This window comes from Crocodylus porosus, unplaced genomic scaffold (assembly GCF_001723895.1).
Source record: "Crocodylus porosus isolate Cpor-Errol unplaced genomic scaffold, CroPor_comp1, whole genome shotgun sequence".
NCBI classification, from domain to species: domain Eukaryota; kingdom Metazoa; phylum Chordata; order Crocodylia; family Crocodylidae; genus Crocodylus; species Crocodylus porosus.
In genome coordinates this window covers 7,548,144-7,568,572 of record NW_017728886.1, presented here as the reverse complement: position 1 = coordinate 7,568,572, position 20,429 = coordinate 7,548,144, and the positions used below count along the sequence as shown (strand labels likewise).

The window sequence follows — 20,429 nt, the reverse complement described above, 5'->3', positions numbered from 1 at the left end:
CACTAGGGTAGGGCTCATACGTGCAAGAAACTGAACTTTCTTTGCCAGCTGATGCAAGACTGCAGAATGAATCCCACCAGGAACTGGGGGTCTTTGCAAAGCTTCGCACTTCCCACGTGAAGGACACGATGCATTTCGTTGACTTCGCCTTCACCAACATAAACTTCCAGAAATATGTGTGGGTCATAGTAACACAAAATCTGTACCAAAACACTCCCCTGAACATGCTTCCCACCCTGGGGAAAAGCTTGAGAGCAAACACAATGACAGTTAGCCAGGCTAATTAATGAACTGGAAGGTGCTGAGATCCTGCGGTTACAAACGTGGTCTATGAACTTGTATACAGTTGGAAACTGCGGGATGATTGTAGTGGCGTGACTTGAGGTCCTAGCTCGCCATATGGGGCCGGCAGCGCACGGGTGCACTTTGTACATGCCACCTTCTTCCTTCGGAGCTGGGAAATTTGTTAAAGTGTTAAGACTGTTTAACAAGAAAGAAAGGGGTGGGGGGGAAGGCCTTTGCTTTTCTGAGTTTAAGGTCACGCCAGTGCAGCTCCCAGGTAATTATTCTAATCGGAGACATTTTCTTCACGCTATGCTAATCAGCAGGTGGAAGAAAGGATGGAGGAACTAGAAACATTAACCAGATGGTGCATTCACCCCCCCACCTATATTTTTTAGTAATCTGTGCATAATTTCTAGACATGTTTCATTCCTCTTTTTAAAGCTGCTCTTAAGAGACGTGTTACATCCCAATTCTGCCGTGTTAAACACGGACAAGGGTAGACTCAGATGAGCCAGCTTGGCAAAAAAGAAAAAGCTCCCACTAGCTCACTAAAGTACTTAGCTGGTTTTTCTCACTGTAATATCAAGTGCCGCACGATCCCGAACATACCGGTCTTCACAGCACTCTTCTTAGGGAGAGAAATGTGATTAGTCATCTTCTAGGAACGGGGCATACAGGCTGAGATTCCCGAGGCCGAACCCAGTGAACACACCACGTCGTCGTTCCCCATCGTGCCATGTATGGTGCCTGCTTTACAAAGCCAGAAGGAAAAAAACCACTTGCTCGTAATTTGGTGAGCTCGTGCAGAGGGGAAGGGTGAGGCCACACCAGGTGTGTGGCAGTGCATCATCGGACCCCCAAACCTCTGGTTTTCTACGTCTCCCCAGAGCCAACCCAGCCCAGACAGCCCCGCTGCAAACTGCTCCGTGCTGCCTCATCCCCGCGCTGGTACCCTGACCCGGATCGGACTCTGCTCAGGGTAGGGGGGGCCCTTAGTTTGCCGTAGCTATGTAATACCCAGGCTTTCTGGGGAGAACGCCAACAGAAGGGGACCTGGTGTCTGTAGGGTCTGAGACGACAAGCACATTTCAAGTAGACCCAAAATAGGAGCATCTTATAACACAGGAGGCCTCATCCTGCTATTGGATCCATAGGCACCAACCCAGGAAATGAGGCAGCGAGGGTGACAGATCCCCCAGCTGGTCAAAGCTCAGCAAAGCTGTAGCGCTCACGGGTGATCAGAGTCGAAGAGGGCGTTCTGCACAGCCAGACCCCAAAATCGCAAGGTACTGGAGAAGCCTTCAAGAGATAGTGAGTATAAATCAGCATGAATACTCCCTGAGAACCCAGCCCAGGATTCCCATGCTGCTTGTCATCGCCCGCCCTTGCTGGATGAAGGCGTGTTTGCTTAGCTTTGCCACGCGATTTCTCCCAGAATCCTGCTTTTCTGCAAGATAGTGGAAAAGTAGAAACACCCTACACGCATGAAGCTAGCAGCTGCCCTGGATCCCTTCTGCTTGACAGAAGGTTGTATTTATTTAGCTGCTAAATATTTGGCTGTGTTTTTTGAGAGGACGGATATGTTCAAGTGAGAGCATGGGAGGATAAGGCTTCAAAAATAGCAGGCAGGGTAAAGTAACGGTGCTCTGGAGTTGGAAATGTGTCCATGAGCATTGCATTAAAGACTATTGGGACCTGGCTTGTGTAGCTTGGGTGCAATCCAGAGGTACCCTTTGCAGCTGCCTCTCTCTCTAGACCATGTAGCGCTCGATAAGATGCCTGGAGCCTCCAAACTCACAGACGTGAGTCTTTCAGCTCAGGAGCAGAAGCTTTCACTTGCTCATGACTTCAAGCCCCTCCTAATATGCAAAGGTGCTGCATTGTCTACATGTCACAACTTGTCTACTAGGCAGGCAGGGTGGCCCTGTGGTTAGGGTGCACACCAGCAATTCAGGAAACCTTAACTCAGTTGCAAATTTGACAGTGGCCGTGTCAGGCAAGTCACTTCACCTTCCTGTGCCTCAGCTTCTCCATGGGTAAGAAAGGGTTAGTAGCACTCAACTTTGTACCATGCATCGACATCTAGCGATGACAAGAGCTAGCTATGAACCAGGCGTCATGTCACCATCGCCTTTTTGCTCCGGCCCTTGCTTAGAGCAGACCAATTCCTGCCACCTCGTGTTATCCAGGAGCACCTGGAGTCTTTGGGACTGGACCCGTTTTGCTGCAGATGGCCGGCTTCAGGGGTTGGCACAACTTACATGGCAAGGAGTTTATATATCTGGGGGTCCCTGGACCGGAGCAAGGTGGCAGGCAAGGACCTGATCTGACACACTGCTCGTCCATAGGGGCGGCAGCAGAAGCCTCTCTGCCTGACTGATGCGAGCTGATCCCTGTGGCCTTCACCAAGGAGAGGGCAATCTCCCCTTCCATTTTCCAGTGACTCCATAAACAGAGCCTGGTCACATCACCGAGATGCCCTTGGATAATTCAGTCCGCCTCTGGCACCAACCCCATCCCAGCAGATGCCTGGGGCACTGGAGTCTGGGGTCCCAGCGGAGGAGAAATCAGTGGAATATACCCTAGCTCCATGCTCAGAGAAACTAGCTTTCTTTACACACATGTATGAAACCTAAAATGAGAAGCCTACAGCCTGCCAGGCAATCCCCTTCCAGGGATCTTCAGGGTACAGCGCTTGGGATTGAACAAACTCTCGTCAGGGCCCAAGGCACAGAGACATCCCATCCTGCGGGCACACAACCCCTCGCTCTGCCAGCTGCTCCTCGCATCACCCCAAAGGAGCAACACATGCACCCTATCTCCCCAGCAGCTTGCACTGGAAGAAAAAAGAAAGTGGAACACTATCTCAGTGCATCCAGGAGGCCAAACTTCACCCCAACAAGGCATCGTCTCCCTAATGAAATACTCACTTAAGCTCTGACCCTAAATATCTGCCTTTCGTAACGGCAGCGCACCACTTCTGCTGGTTAATTCCTCCCCCCCGGGATTCAGCTGCACGTTGTTGCGCTCTGTCAACACACTTAGCAGAGCTGGATCTTTTACATGCTGTAAAAATGCCATAAGCAAGCAGAGGAGCAACCACTAATCAGTTCAATTAGCCCCGCTGAACCCAGAATGGGTAGGAGTTCCAATTAACTCACCCTTTCAACACTTCCCACGTCCCGAACCCAAGGTGCCGTATCGAACTATATGCTTAATGCTGCTAAGAGCTAAACACAAGAGTAGCACATATCCGGCATGTTAGCGATATGCTTTGCAACTAATTCACTGCAAACGCTTAGCACGTCTGCAGCGGTAAAGCAAAACTCTGGGCTGTCGAGGGCAGCAGCTCACGCTGCCCTCGACAGCACTCCTTGCTGCCTTCCAGCTCTGTTTAATGGCAACGAAACGGTAGGAATTAATTATCCTTCTTGTAACTCCCCCTCTGGTCATTCCCCTGCATGCTCCCCTGGGATGCCCACACCCGTTCGCAGAGGCTCCTATGAACTAGTGCCAAGGTGTGCGTGGGCACTGCAGTTCACCTCTTCATGGACAGACAATACAGTGGGAACAGACACACCTGCTCCATAAAGGATCCAGAAATGAATCACTCTTTAGTGCAAGTACACAGCCAGAATTACACATCAGACAGCCAGAGAGAGCCCCTGGACAAATTTCCCTGCCTTGGTTTTCCAAGCACTCTTTCAATCCGGGACGAAGTCCCCGGAGGTGGATCCTTCCTGCACATGGCTTCCTGCACCCACCTTTCCTGCACATGGCCTCTACTCCAGACCACATCCTCTCTCTTTCCCTGTGCTCTTTAGAGAGTAGCCTTCTTTTACAGCGAGTGTTGCCAACTCCCTCCCACGCAAGCCTGTCTCCTGGTTCTTCTCTCCCACCTATAATTTCTCCTCTGGAAGATGGAGTCTCTCTGGTTTCTTTACTGCAGAATGGCACATGAGAGCTCCTTTCTTTTATATCCTCTGGATACATTTATCAAGTGACCATTATCACCACCTCCAACCCTGCCTCCAAAGCTCAGACACCTAGTGCTGGTTTGCCCTGGGCGGTGCGTGCCCATCTTCGCCCCATGTGAATGGCTGCTCTGCAGGGTTTAACCCCCTTCCTTCGTGCCAGAATTTCTCCCATCTCTTCTTGTGAGCTTTGGGTGAACGGGGAGGACACAGGAAGCAGAGAAAGCTAGGAAGCTCCATGTGCAGTATGGAGTTTGTAGGCTGACACAAACCTTTAAAAGCTTAAAAAAACCCAAACCCATATCAGGCTGAGCTCATGAAGTGGCCCCAGGTTCCCCGAGCATCAGCAGTTCCACCTGCCCTCTCGGCTGGGCCCCACGGCCCTGGATGCATTAGGAAGGGGGTTAACTAAAGAGCTGAATAATGCCTGAGGCAAGCAGGCTCAATACAATTATTCTGTATTCAAGCACAGGGGCTCTGATCTGACATATATAGCCCACTCCTGCGCTCGTAGTACCCATCAGGACAAATACTTCAGCAAAAGAGCTCTTAACAACAGCATGTTGAGTTCTTAGCGAGCGAGCGATATTTCATTTCAGCAGTAAATGAAAGTACAGAACCTGATTTTCCTCTCGCTCACCTTGGTAGCAATCAGGACTAACTTGATTTCTCTCTCTCTTGATACACCCACAGCCAATGTATCACAATGAAAGGATTGCTTTTTTTGCCAGCACAGGCATAGTTTCTTTGGTCCAAGAGCCACGCTAGCATCCTTCTACAACTGCAATTAAAGACATTGTGCAAGAACCCTTTTAAACAAGAATATCGCCTAGCATAGGAGCAGGGGTATTGCCGTCCTGGCTTTTGTGCCTTCAGACCTGTTCCCTCAGCTCCAATCTTTTCTCAGCCGCTGCGGTGCTGCAATGATATTCTGCTGGCTGGATGACCCTTGGGGCCACCTCCCAATAAATGCCCCTGGTCCAACAGATTCAGGCTGGAGCAGTCTAGGTCTGATCATTACCCAGAATCTCCTTAGACGGGTGCCACCTTGCCCTGTGCTTTGCACTTGTGTCTCGGGAGCAATGCAAGGTAATACCATGTTTTGAAAATGCCTGTTTTATCGTGCTAGCCTAATTGATGCGTTCAGACAGGCCTGCAGTGGGAAGAGGCAAGTGCCTCCAGTAATAAGCTTCAGTGTGTTTTAAAGAGCCAGGATCATTTCAGATTAGCAGCAGATGAGCCCCTCACGGAGGGTGCTAATTATTTACCCGTGGCATGGCAGCGTGCCGCATTGCGGCGTGCAGGCAAGGAGTTTACCTGGAGCCTATGTAAACTTACTCCCTAGAGACACATGCCAGACCTGTGAGAGAAATGAGCACGGCCGCGCGGTTCTGGAGGAACGGCGAGGACTGCAGACCTCCCGGGCCAGCTAGAGAAATCTGTGCCAGACATCCCTCCAGTTGGAGAGAAGGAGTGGGGACGGAGATGAGTAAAGGGCGAAGAAATTATTTCAAGATCCCTTGTTGCAGTTGCAGAAAACCACGTGCCTCCTAAATGCAGACAAATGCATCACTGCCAGGCGCTGGCAGTAACAGGACTCCGGCCCTCCTGGTTGAGAAAGCACAGCCTCGCTGCCATTGGCAGCAAAGGCATCTCTCCCCTGGCTGTTAGTCTGCAGGATGAGTCCGCGCCGAGTACGCCCGGTGCGTGAGCGCTGCTCACATACCTGCCAGGTAGTTGATGACAAGAGCGCTCACCTGCCGAGCACAGAGCACATGCCGCGGTGCAGGGCCAGGCACCTGGGACTGGGCTGGATGCAAGGGAGGGTCTCCTGGAGGCAAGCCTTAAGCTCAGGGGAGGGCAGCAGAAAACAAGCGTAGGAACTGGGCTTTGCTAGCTGCTTTATATTCACGGGAGGGATGACACCAGTGTGCAGGCCCACGCAGCCCTGACCAAGCAACTGCTCCGCCACCGTAGGAGAGCGGGCACTTTGACCTCCTCCAGTCCTTTGCCTTGACTAATGCTCAGTCACTTGCATCGCTCGCCTTCCCTGCAGCCCGGATCAGCGTCGTTACCAATAACAAGCACAGGGGGTCAGATTTTGACAGCTTTTGCTGGTAAGTCAGACGGCGGATGGGAAAAACACTCAGCCCCTTGGCAAAAGGAGTTGCTTGCTCACCTCATTATTGCAGAGAGCCCTTTGCTAAAACAGAGGGCACGGGGAACACGAGCAAGGGCTCGTCTCCCCAGCTCTACCTTGATGGACTTTCCTCCAGCAGCATGGCTGCCTATAACCTGAAGGCCAAGCAGGGTTGTACCCTGTAGAGCAACTTGTTGAGAGAGGCATGAGTTTTCCCAGGCTACACAGTCTACTTCATCAGATGCTGTGCATGGACCTGCGGAGAGTGGGGGTACTAAATAGAAAGGAATAAAGTCATTTCAATATAAAGGATAGAGGAAGTTGAGGTAAGAAGGGGGTACTACCGAGTGACAAAGGTTGACGAGATCCACAAAGCATTCAAACTATTTAGAGGTACCGGGGTTATAATTTGACACATTAGGGACACAAGGGTTATAAAAGCTAGTCTAGGTCATGGGATAAGAGTCCACGGTCTCCGTTGAGACCACGCTTAACACAATCCAATCAGTGGACAATTTCTTGTTCTGTAATTTCGTGTTCAGGTCGTTTTTTAAAGGTTTGCTGTTTCCGAACCTGCGGGGACCTACTCCGAGGTCAGCGATGGGCTGGACAGGGAGGTTAAAGTGCTCTGCCACCGGCCAGCGTGTCTTTCTGGCACGGGTGTCAGATCCGTGTCCGCTCATTCTTTCACTCGGTCTGTCCCGTGCAGACAGCACTGCAAGCAGCGTTATGTGACACTGTCCACGAGACAAGACGCACGAAGCTTATGCCTCCCCCTGTAAGGTGCTGCCCTCCCCTGCCGTCTGCCTGACTTCAGGCTAACATTGCTACCTACTTCTGCCCGTACCCTGACACACCAAGCTGCTTTTGGTGGTTGCCCTAGGAACAGTAAGCATTTCTACATTGATTACCCCTGACCCAAGACCCTCACAGCTCTGATGAGTCAAATAGTGCTGGTGATTGACACCTCTCCCTGTTTTTCCTAGCAGGATGGGAGCAGCATTACTGATCAGACACAGTAATGCCGCTACTATCAATGGAGGAAGAACCAGGCACTGTTATTTGTGTGTCAGCATGATATTCAACTGAGCCAGAATAAGGGCATCTTGGTTTTGGGGTTTTTTTTTTTAATTGCTTGCAATCATAAGAGAAAGAGGACTGTGTTTTATCTGGCTGCCTACAGCTGGGAAAGGGGCAAAGAACCATTTCAGCTGCCTGTGAAACCCTGCTCTGCGGGTATCTTACCCTCTTAACTAGCTGAAAACCAGCTGGTTACCTCCTACCTGATGTAAAGCTGCAGGATCACTTCCTCAGCTGCTGGCCATGAGCACGGCTCCATCCCAGCTAGGGACACTTCAGCAACATTGCAGCTCAGGTCCTGCTTCAAGTCCATAGTAAAGCACAACTAATCTCAGAGCCGGGGCTCTGGAAATTAATTGAAGCAGCTTCCAGGGCTGTAATTTGGCAGGACGCAGGGAGTCGGAGAAAATGAAAGGTGTCATGTGCGTCCCGGCTCCTGGATTCTTTCATTAACTTTCTTATTCTTCTTGCTGTAACAACTACCATTATCTTAGCAACAGCATCCAATTACCATATTAACAAAGCCCCCTGCAGCTTTCAGTGCCTTAATCCTCATGATGTATCTGTTCGGTGAGGAAGTGTTGCTATCTCCATTTTACAGATGGAAAACATAAGGTGGAAAGAGATCTCCTGGGCCATCGAGGCGACTGTGTCATATAATCCCTTGCGTAAACCCAGCAAAAACTCCATCTTAACGCCAGTTTGGATTTTCCAAAATCTCATTGCTCTGACAATGTACAACTTCTCTTCTTCTTTCCAGGCTATATTGATCCATAGCCAGCTTATGTACATTTTTTCTTGTGCTGTCGTTATCCTTAAGATTAAATACCTTGATTATTCACAAACCACAATCACCTGCCCCCCCCCCCCCAAATAAAAAATAAAAAGGTTGTAAATTGGGGCGTGTGTCTTAAAGGGGAAAATTGATTCTGAACAGTTTGGCTAAAAGGAAAAACCTATTTTTTTCCTTCATTTTGCCACAATTGTTGGGGGGCATGTGATACTTAAGTAAATATGGTAGTCCATTTCTCTTTGGTATCTCCCCCTGCACCCTCTGTGTATTTAGAGGCGACACTCACATCCCTTGTCAGCCTTCGTGGTGTTAGGCTACGAAAGGCAAGCTTTTCTTGTCTTCTCCTGTTCAGAGGCTCCCAGTTCCCCTGATCATCCGTTCTCTGCACCCACTCCAATTTGGATCCCGCTTTCTTGAATATGGGTGACCAGACCTGCATTACTGATGTGGTCTCACTAGGGCCTTGCATGGTGGTCTTCATACTTCCCTGGCTCTACTGGAAATACTTCCCCTGATATATTCGAGGCTCATATTTGTCTTTTTTCTAAGGCAGACAGGAGCTAGTTGAGTTACCAGAAGCTTATCACAAAACTAGGGCTTAAACCCATAACCCCAGGATTTCAGGCTAGCACCACAACTACTCCAGTCTTTCTTTACTAATGAACAGAAAAAGCATGTCCCATATGAGCTCACTGACCTATTACTAGCCCATATAGCCATTGTTCACCCTCACAGGCCAGCATTATAGCACATTCCCAAGCCCGTAAGTTTTAGGGTAGCATCTATAGGCTCCATCTTAAATGAGGCCATTGTTGTGCTAGGTCCCTGGTGCTCCACCTGTCTAGACTCGAGGCACTCAGCGGATTGGAGGTGCCCCTCAAAAGACTCAAGGCACCCCTCAGAAAATGCTAGTCTTTTTTCTTTGACTACGGAAAATAATAGGACAGTTCTTCATTGCAAAAACCATAACATGTCAGAATGTGTTTCACCCTGTGCATTCCTATTTGAAATCTCTGGGTTTATCCTGAGAATCGTGTTTGCACGTCCAATAGTGCTAACACTGAGTGGCTCCTGCAGCACCCCTGAAAGGATCTCTGGGCACCCCAGGGCACCATGGTGAAGACTCACTGTGCTAGGTGCTGTTCATAGTCAGAGGTGCTTCAGGTCCCCAAGAGCCTGTGCCTCGAGGTAGGTCTACACTGTAACCAGGGGATGTGACTCCAGCATGAATGAACCTATGAGACCTAGTTTAATCCAGCTAGTGCATGTACTGAATGCAGGTGTGGGTGAGGGTGCAGTGGCAAGGGTTTCAACGCTGGCTTGAAGTCCAAGAGTAGACGTACAGTTGTGAGACCGTAATACAGACCAACAAAAAGCATATGGTGCCATGCCCATGCTGCTACTAATACCCAGGCTGGCTTAAATATATCTACATGGGCTGCAGTCTCACCTCCTGTCACAGTATAAATTAAAGGTGATCCAAACCATGCAGCCCATAGGAGTGGAGTGGTTCAGACATGCCGATCTCTTTAGCCAACAGCACACGAGAGCGATGGGGGCTGACCTCATGTCCAGCCCGCTTGGAGATGCCCCTGCCTGAATAACCAGGTGCCCGTTTATATCTATGTTGATTAGGAACCCTTTGGCAGAAGTCCAGAGCAGGGAAATATCAGTTTGCAATAAAGCAACCTTCTACTTTATAGGCAGTGAGTAGAAGTGTGGAGATATTTAAAAAAAGATAATCCCCAAATAGATGCAAATAAGACTAGTTTTAAAGCTCTCGCCATTTAACACAGTTGCCTTGCTGCTCCCAGTGGCATCACAGGAGTCCTGGAGGAAGGACTGCTCCGTAGGAACGTACAGCAGCACTGCAATGCTGGCTGTAAGAGCTGATGTCCGGTCCATTTATATATATAGCATTTGCTTAACGATAGGTCAGTTGAAACTCACTGATGCCAAGTGATGAACAGGTCTTTGAAGTCCATCCAAAGACTCTTTAGTGGACTTTGTGTCAGGTTTGTTGTGAGCAGGAAAGGAAATTGCTTTCCCCTTCTGACTTGGCAGAGGTGCTGAATTGGCAGACAAAGAAGCATTTTCTCTGTAATAAAGCTATCGGCTGATCCCACCTGCTTGTTTATCTTTTAATGATCCTTTGGAGCAACAGGGTGACACTGGGGAGCTTAAATCTGTCCAAGCAGAGAAAAATAGCAGCACAGAAATGGCCCTCATGATAGTGGCCCATGCTGAGTAGCTTGGATGATCTGGTATTATTCTATACCCACTGGTTTGCTACAAGGCTACTAAATCAAAGCTATATGGGGCTGTGTGAAGGAAACCCCTCCTGGATGAATTGCTGGTGCCAGGGATGTTAATTCATTTCTAGGGATGTACGGACTGCAAGTTACAATCTAGCCCTCGAGCGGCCCTTACTCTCTTGATCTGGGCGACTTGTTTTCTGTCCTTGGTACAGGTGAAGCCTTAGCTCCTTTTTTCCATCTTGCTGGCCCAAGCAGCTAAACCGGTATCTTAGGGACTGGTTCCTATTTTAGTATTAGGGCTGAGAAAGATGCTATATTTTTTTCCTCATTCAGGTAGAACCGAGATGGAGCTAGCAGGACCATGTGCACAGAATGAAGACCGATGCCTGACCAAATATCATTCTAAGGGGGGAATTAACAGGGAGCGGAAACAAAGGAAGACCCATGGAAACATGGGAAAGAACAATAGAAAGAAATGAGAGTGTAGCTACAGCTGGGATTCCCCCATGACAGCTGTTGTTGGCTGTGGCAGATGGAATATATTCATCCCGGCCTTATGCGCGCCTAGTGCATTGTAACAGGCTGGCAATAAAAGCCAGATTTTGAAGGTACCAGGAGCACAGTTTGAATAGAATTCAATGGGCATGAGGTGCCTAAATACCTTTTACAATCTGGCCCTGAGTTACTACTGCCCTTGGGAGAATGGGCAGAGGAGGAAAGGTCGTTCAAAGATGCGACTCGCTGTCGCTTCTACAGAGCTGCAGCACATGTACCATCGCTTCAGTCGTAGTCCATCGCGTCCCAATTCAGTGACAAGACGGGTTTGTGGTAGCACCTCCTCAGGATGCCATCATCATCATTACTATTATTTATTAGCAAAATGCTCATCATGAATGAAAGGGGTGGGAAGGCAGGGATGGAGACCAACTTTTGGTCTTGGCCCTCCCCCAGCCGCTCTGGCTCCAGCCCTGTTTCCCACCCCCAGCTGCCGCTCTGGTTCATGCCCCGCTCCCCCTGCTGCTCTGGGTCCAGCCCCCACCAGCCCACCACTCTGCATGCAAGGGGATGTGGTGCGTGGCTGCGCGTGAGGGCTGGCATGTGGCCATGGGGTGGGGAGTGGCGCAGGGGGTGGAAACAGTGCGGGGAGTGCTCGCCAGCTGCACGGTGTGGGGAGCAGCCCCAAAGCCTGGGGCAGGGAATGCGGGGGGGGGCACGTGGCCGCAGAGCGTGGTGTAAGGAGTGGTCATGGCAAGGGGAGCACACACTGGCTGCAGCTATGTGGCGCAGGGTGCACGGAGGGGTGGCACACAGCTGCAGGGGGTGGCACAGGGAGCGGCCATGGCACTGGGAAAGCTCACCAGCTGCCTGGTGTGTGGGGAGCACCTGCCAGCTGTGGCTGCTTTTAGGGGCCCTGTGGGCTGGCTAGAATGGCCTGGTGGGCTGCATCTGGCCCATGGGCCGCATTTTGCCCACCCGTGGCATGGGGAGTGGCCCTCAGGTGTGGTGCAGGGTACGTGGGTGGGGTGGCACACAGCTATGAGGGAGGGGGTATGTGGCCACAGGGCATGGTGCAGGGAGTGGCCACGGCACAGGAAAAACTCATCAGCTGTGTGACCCTGGGGGTGGCACGTCGGGGCATAGCACATGCGGGGAGTGGCTCTGGCAGGGCACATGGGGGCATGGCACGTGGCTGTGAGGCATGGTGTAAGGACTGGCCACCTGATGCGGGGCATGGTCCTGGGGCGTGGCAGAGGGCACCCGGCGTAGTGGGGCATGGGGTGCATGATGTGCAGCCAATAGGGTGCCGTGCGTGCAGCAGGCATGGGGGGGTCCACCTTGCCCCATGGCCCAGTGTCACAGCTACACTATAGAGCACTCAACCTGTATTGGAGTACACTGGATGGGCATACCACTCTGAATGGGTGCAGCTGTACCTGCAAAGCTGCTCTCTGTGCTTGTTACTCACTACCAACCCTAGCCACGCCACTAGGAGCATGGTGTCCATAACTGTCCCTATACAGGAACTTCTGAAACAGCGCAGCCAGCAAGAGATCGCGCCTCTTCTCGTCCCGACTGTGGCAGCCGACGTCTGCCCTGTACATCTGGTCTAAGTGTAGAATAGAAAACAGGTGGCTACAGCCTGGCAGCGTAACCTGAGGTAACAAAGAGACAATATTGATGACAGTGTGATCACCTGCAGTCTCAGCACATCCTTGCGGCTGTTACTCTGGTCCGCTGCTCCAGCGGTTTTCATCCAGGAGTTGCCAGTGCTCATGACTCAGACTGAACATTGCTGGGCAAACCACTTGCACACCAAGGGGCACTAGCTTCTGACACCTGCAGACAGTTAAGGAGTTGCATTGTTTTGTCCTCCCTGGTGTCAGTAACTATAAAACCATTTGAGGCCTGATCCAAAGCTCAGTTAGGTCAACGAGGGCCCATTCATCCAGTTCAAAGGCCATTGGAAAGGCTTGATACGAAATACCATGTCACATGGGCATAGTCCAGCCCCTCAGCGGGCACCAATGGGCCTTGTTCCATTGACTTCGGAAGACCTGTGATGGCTTAAGCTCTGCCTGAGAGGACAGAAACCTTGCCTTTTTTAGGAAGCATCAAATTATTGACATTCAGGTGTGTAAAGATGAGCTGTTTCCAGAGCTACAGTCCCTGGCGCCTCTTTAGAGCTATTGTCTCTTGCCTCCCACTCCGTACACACTGATAAAAGCCACAATCAGCATTTCTCTTCACGGCTCTTTCAGGGACTCGGCAAAAGCTTGCTCTTGAAAAGGCGACTGGCAGAGATCCAGGCCATAGTCACATTGCAGGGCTTTGGAGGAACGTCGCTGTGCTATTACGGCAGGGGAGGTTGGATATTAGGACGGGCTGCAGGGATCTTTCATGGCAAAACAAGCCTATCAAATGTATCTTTCTGCAAACACAAGGTAAAATAACTCACTATCAATACCAATAAGCAAACCCTCCCTCAGTTAAAACTACCTGCATATACACAACTCTGACTGGAAAACCTTGCAGAAGTTGGGTTTCAAACAGGTGTTCTGCCCAGAGAGCAGTCCTAGTAGCTATCCTGTTTTAAAGGACTCCTTCTTGCATTTCATTGGGAGACAAAACATTGTTTGAGAGCAACATTTCCACTATGAACGCAGCCAGCGTGGAGTCAATGGGTCTATCTTAACAGCGAATCAGCCTTCCTAGTTGTGGCCTGTAGAGTTCCTATCACTCTCTAATACTGAAGTCCAAGGACTCAGTAGGCATATCTACACGTGCAATTAATATGCCTGAATTTTTTGCACAGAAAAGTCAGGCTCATTAACCTGCGCTCCTGGGCACATGTCTATGCATGCGCCCGCATTGGCTGCATCCAGACAAGTGCAGCCATGTAGTATGTGGCTCCACAGACATGTCTCCAGCACCACGTATTTAGCTGCTCTCCACACTGCAAAGGAGCAGGTTGGGGGGTGGGGGGGAAGGGTGTTGACCCATGGGTATCCAGGGATCAAAAACACCACACACGAAAAAAGTAGAGTGGTGTATGTGGGGTCAGCACATACCACTCAAAACCACTCCAACTGCCGACCAGGCTCCACGTGGCAGGGCCCCTATTGCTGCAGCCCCAGGAGGCCCCCAGGACCCGAGGTAAGGCTACTGGGGCAAGTCCAGTGCTGGCCCCAGCCTCCCACCCAGGGCAACCTACTGTGCAGCAGAGGGTGCATGGCACAGGAGTTCCCCGGGGACAACCAGTGGTAGTACAAGGGGGGCTGCTGCTATTTGTCCCTGGGGAACCAAATGTCCATGCTCATGTGGACGCAGCCATCAGGAGCAAATTGCACCTGACAGGAGCAGCCCAGTCCAGGGCTGCTCCTTCCCTGCTCTGCCCCCCTGCGGGAGCCAGGGGGAGCTCCAGGCACCCTCAGGTGCCATCCCTGGGGGCTGGCAGGGGGCATGGGGCTAGTCCCGATCTCCACCAGGCAGGGAGAACTGTGCCAGCTGCAGGGGCAGCTATCTTCCCAGCCATGTGGGAATCGGGACCCATCCTGAGCTCCATGTGGTAGGGAGACAGCTGCCCCTACAGCTGGCACAGCTCCCCCCACACCGGGGCTTAGCCAGGCCCCTCTGCTACCTGGGCTGACCAGGAGCAATTTGGTCATCATCTACATGTGTGCATCAGTTAATGTGCCATTTTTCTAGTACCTGTAGGTGCTGGTGCCATCAAACAGGGCATTAGACTAATTTAATACACAGTACATTCCTCACACATGTAGACAGTAACACTACTGTGCGTTAGATTAGTTTAAGGCACAGTAAAGTGCCTCGTGTTTAAACCTGGGTATTCCCATAGGTTTGCTCCCAGAAGTCCTCATCGTAGGTAGGACATCAAGCTGGTGGAAGTGAGGGAGAAGACTCACACAACATAATAAATCTGAAAGGGCTATACCCTTAGGTTCCACAGCCGTAGCACAACCTGTGCGGGGACAGCCGCAGAGCGGTGCCTCAGTTTGACAAGACAATTGCTCCTGAACTGTCCCAATCGGCTGAGTCTCCACAGAGGGCAGCCGTGCTGAAAGCAACCCTTTGTGGGACAGGTGAATGAGTGTAGCAGGCTCACCTGTCAGAGCTTGGGTTGAGCCCCAGCCTTGAGATCCTGCTGTTTTGATCGGTGGAACCCCTCCACCAATCAGGAGGCAGCAGGAGAAATACAGTCATGCCCCTTTCCTGAGGGGCGGGGAGAAGAGGTCCCCCGGCCCCGATTGAAGCCTGTAAACGTCTGGTCTGGAAGACTTCAGGGGCGGAGCCTGGAGCGTATAAAAGGAGCTGCGTGCCCAGCACGGGGGCAGATGCGGCGAGGGACTTGAGAAGAGCGGAGGCAAGGGCAGCTGGGGAGCTCTCCCCCCGCAGGCAATAGGCCCAAGGCTCCCGAAGCTCCCACTGGAGGAGTAGCCTTGGGAGCCGTGCGAGACCGCTGGGGCTGCTGACGGCGCACAGGGACGGTGTAGGGGGACCCGGCCCTAGGACTGGTGTGAGATTGCTCGGGCCCATCATGGTGCACAGTTCAGTGCATGGAGCCCGGGCTTTAGAAGCGACGGCTCGAGCCTGCAACCCGGGCAGGGTCAGCGGTCACAGGGTGCAGGGCAGCACATGGGGCAAAGACCTTAGGGCTACAGTGAGGCGGCTCAGGCCCCATCTCCCGGCAAGTGGCCAGGTCCAATGGTGTGCAGGGCGGTGCATGGGCCCAAGTCTTGGGAGCCAGGCAGCAGCAGAAGCTGCTTGGTTTGCCAGCTGGCGTGAGGCCGGCCGGCCGGAGCCTCAAGGGCCCGGCCTGTGCTAAGAGAGCCCTCAGTGCCAGGTCAGGGCACGGGGAAACGATAGTGCTGCAGTGTGAGGCTCAGCACCCAGCAGCGGTGGTACAGCTGAGAGGAGCTGAGCCCTCGGTGCCCGGAGCAGGGCACAGCGTGGGCAGGAGCCCAGCGGCACAGGAGAGGCCTGGCGAGGAGCTCCAGCAGAGACCCCATCGAGCTGTGTCCTTGCCCACCACCACCTGAGGGAGTGGGAGTCACTGGGCTCTTGGGTCCCACAAGGGAAGACATTTGGGGCAGGCAAACCCAGAGAAGGGGCTGGGTGAGCAGCGCCCCCCACCCCCCTCAGTCAAGGCCCAAAGGGGAGGGGCTCCTGGTGCTTCTTGGACACCCCGCAAGGGACCCCACTGGAAGGAGGACTGTCTCTTGCCAGGGGTCAGGAACAATATCAAAGAATAGATGTTATTAAGATTGTTTGTGTTTTTGTCTTGTATTTTGTAATTGAAATGTTGTATGGTGATGTTGTAAATAGTGTTATTTAGGGTCTGACCTTGGTTATTGGTTAGTGTTCACTGTGTAAATATATGCATATGATATTTAGTTTTATGTTTATGTATATTATAACTTAATAAATTGTCTATAGTTAGGAACTTTGGGCTACAGAGGAAAGAGGGATCTGCTCGAAATTCTGGCATCCCTCTCACAGCACCCCCTCCTGCCTACCCATCCCATCCTACTGAGAGTAGGGCACACCTTTGGGTGTACCCGGGTTACATGATTCACGGGGAGCACTTTTCAGTGCTCTTGTAAATGCTTTTTTCAATACAAGCACAGCATCATCTGTTCCACAGGGGACAAGGCAAGAAACCACGGGCTGAAATGGCAACAAGAATGACTTAGATTAGCTCAGGGGTGGCCAACCCGTGGCATGAGCAGCCCATGTCTGACAGGCAGCAGATCAGGGAGCAGGTAGGCAGCACAGAGGCACCAGGGCAGGAAGCCCAAACCAGAGTAACTGAGCCAGCAGGGAGCACAGGGCAGGAAGCAGAACAGCAGATGAGGGAGGGGTAGGAGATCAGAGTGGCACTTGGGGAGGTGGCGGGGCTAATTTGTGGCACCCTTGCCAAAAAGGTTTGCTCCCACTGGGTTAAACTATTAGAAAAAGCCTGTGAACTGTGAGGGTTGTTAATCATTGGGGCACATTTCTGAGTGATCTTGTGGAGTCCCCAGCACTGGAAGATTTTAAGATCAGGTGAGACAAATGCTTGGCTGGCATGGCTTCGTCAGGGATCATCCTCTTCCGTGAGCAGGAGGTTGGATTTAGCGACTTCCCGAGGTCCCTTCTAGCCCTAGGACTCTATGAACATTTCAAGCTTTCATTGATTGGTGGCTACTAAATAGAGAAATGGGATGGGGTTTGTCTGTGGGGCTGTGCAAAGCCTCACAGTCCACCCTGTCCTTCCTGCTTTACTGGATGCAAATTATACCCCCCACCCCCCCCAACCGCACATCGGCTCTGCTCTTCTGGGAGATGCATGAAATGGGGGCAGAGCCACAATATTTTAAGGGAATGGTCCTAATGTTTCAATTTGCACTAGTATAAATTAGCAGTAAGTTTGCATACCCGTTCATCTGAGACTGTTCCTTGGCCCTACAGAGGTGCTGATCAATGGGCACTTGGCATTGATGGGGCAAACTCCAAACTATCTGGATGCTCAACCAAAACCTGAGATTCATGGGACTACAGAAGTGGGAGCAGCTCTTGGCTGGGCCAGAAGTATAAAAGAAAAATCCCTTGGGGACTGTATGGCCCTTGGCCTGCCAAGATAATCATTATTAAGGTGGCCATGATGCCTAGGAGAGCAAGTGGACTAGGGCATTGTTGTGCAAACACACAACAGAAGGATAGCCTCTGGCCCAAGGTGCTTACTGGTAGAAAACAAGAAATAACAAAGGGTGCTCAAAAAACTATAATTGTTTGGCAGGCAGCGAGAAGACGCTGCTGCAGGAACCAGCCAGCTTTCCTTTTGCATAGTGGTGGGAAGGAGTTGTACCATGTGTGAGATGGGAAATTTCACTCTTGCAATTAGCAGCATCTGACATGGGAGGCTGGGATCCCTGCGGGGGCGGGGGGGTAACGTGCATAGGAAAGTGGGGTCACAGCTGATGGCTGGAACCGTGGGTTTGCATCCTACGATAACCAGAGTGGCTGGAATGGCTACTTACCCCAAATTGGAGCTCTTTTGAGTCTGGAGCAAAGCAGAAACCTGCTTGGTTTGGAAAAGCTTTCCATTTTCCTGCAAACATCCCACACACCTCTCTGTGATTTACGATCCCTCAGGGGCTGTAGGTCCATTAGCTCTCTCAACCTCACACTATCCACACAAAGCAGGCAAGTACTTTCGCCAGCCAGGTATCTGCAGGAGGGAGCATGATTTCTTCCCCATGCATCCAGCTCCAGCCCCTTAAATGAATCTAAGCATCCCAGGTACACGGCATTCACAGCTTTTTAATGTGCTCAGTGGTCTCCACCTTCACCCGAAGCATGTCAAGTCAAGCAACATTAACACAGAGCTTCATCTCAGAATAGAAACAACTATACAATGGTGTTGCCTCCAATAACGTCAGGACTCAAAAGTCCCCTTCTGGGCCAATGTAATTCTGCTCACTACCAAGGAGATGCCGGTTTGACGACAGGACTGTGAGTTTAGACACCAAATTTAGTCCTCACCCTGAGCAGCTTCCATCCTAAACGCCTGCAAATTTATACTGATGCAACTCTGAAAAAAACAGATGACCGCAGTGCTGACCATGTTCCTGTGTAGAAAGGCAGAGAGAGAGGACTTTCTGGAGCAGACCTCTGGAGGTCCCTTTTCTATGAAAAGCTATTTTGTAACCTGTGTTCCTCTGCTGCTGTAACGGAGCCCGGATGGCAGGACCGATGCAGAGAAACGGGGCTACTCTGTAAGGGGCACTGCTCACTAGGAATCCGGTAAAAGAAGGATGGAGGCATTTCCTTTGCCATTAAGAGCCCTTTCCTGCAATTCATCTTCAAGTAGGTTTTTCCCATTTTGTCATTGTCAAAAGATGGGTTATATTTTTGCTTGCCTTTTTTTGTGCTTCCAAAACCCTCTCAACTCCACCAACGGCCAGAACCCATTTCCTCATCTTTCCCCTGGGAAAAAGACCTCTTGTTCAATAGAAACCAACCCAGAATAGTTTATTATTGAAAATATACAATATTTCTGAACATCACATAAAAAGCCTAACTAGATGCACCTGTTCTAGTTCAAAGTGATGAATAGATATTCTTTGTGCAGCATCGAGCACTATCCTTGTCACTCAAAAACCATCATCGCCATTTTTTACAGAGCTTCCCTTTTTGAATCAAAAAACCAAGCAACACAATTGAGAAAATCCTCCAGGTGTCCCTTTGCCCTCCCCTGCCTTCCCCCAGGTAAAAGCAAATAAAGACGTCCAAAGGCTATTTTACACAATGTCGAAACTATCGGGCTAAAGCGGAGATGAGTGAGAATAATTTATAGAGAGATCTAGAGATATTACAGAGTTTGAAGGTTGCAAAACCTTTTCTGTCCATAGGGCTGGCTTCAGACCAGACAAAGAGCCCACTGGTTTCCATACGGGCCAATGCCGTTCTGCCAGGGGCAGACATGGAGAAGGTGTCCAAGTTCTGGTTCTCCACGACACCTTCAACATCGTCGTCCGTTTACTGCCTCATGCACTTGAAGGCCAGCTCTGCAGAGGAGAAACTTTTTCTAAGAGCAAAGGAAGAGGTGGACGGGCTGCCAAGCAAAGTGGCTGTAACCGTTGGGCATGGAAAGATGGAAAAGATGGGCGGTTCTTTAGAAAGTCTTTGGAGCCACCCTAGTTCAAGGGGAAAAAAAACAACCCATGAAAAAACAAATTTTCCTTCCATCTGGCTGTCTTATTCTTCATGGCTAGAGGCTGAAAAACTCTTTGTTGAGCTAACAGTTTTGACTCCTGTTCTTCTTTCTACTTTGCTCTCTGCCCTCCCCACCACCCACACTGTCCTCTCCTATGTTACATATTTGGCTGGTTGCCTTAAAGCAGCATCGGGCATAAATGGATAAATGTCCACAAAGACACGAGGGGGTCACCTCACTGCTGAAAGAGCACGGTGCAAAGAAAAAGGAAGAGGGAAGGGGAAGAGAAGGCCTCTGGGCTTCTGTGCGATCAAACGGCTGCAGTCTGTTTGATGCTGTGGAAGCTGATCCTCGTCGGGGAGGTGGGAATAGACATGGCCCGGGCCACACGGACGCGGAGGGAATGGTGGTCCTGCCAGCGATGCCATCTTTTCCTTGCGGCTGAGCGGACCTAGTGGGAGAGAGAACAAAGGATGTGAATGCATGGACAGAGGTGGTCTCCCCCAGTCAAAGAAACACTCGATAGGACACCAACCCATATCTCCTTTACCATTTTCTGGGGCTTTACAGTCTATCTTAGGTGCTTCTACAGCACCTATCTCCATAGGCACTGAGCGTATGTAATGCATTTTTCATCACAATGCCCCTGTGAAGCAGTGGAGTGTTATTCCCATTTTATAGA

The 20,429-nt window shown here is 50.9% G+C and overlaps 1 protein-coding gene across 1 annotated transcript in view; it reads right to left on the bottom strand.

Moving 5' to 3' along the window:
* Nucleotides 1-19,036: 19,036 nt before the first annotated feature.
* Nucleotides 19,037-20,429, bottom strand: part of CRHR2 (corticotropin releasing hormone receptor 2) — a 187,177-nt gene continuing 185,784 nt past the window's right edge. The window contains exon 12 of the mRNA XM_019529911.1: nt 19,037-20,198. Within this exon, the coding sequence (XP_019385456.1) occupies nt 20,058-20,198 (141 nt within the window). The 3' untranslated portion in view covers nt 19,037-20,057. The remainder of the gene's footprint in view (nt 20,199-20,429) is intronic.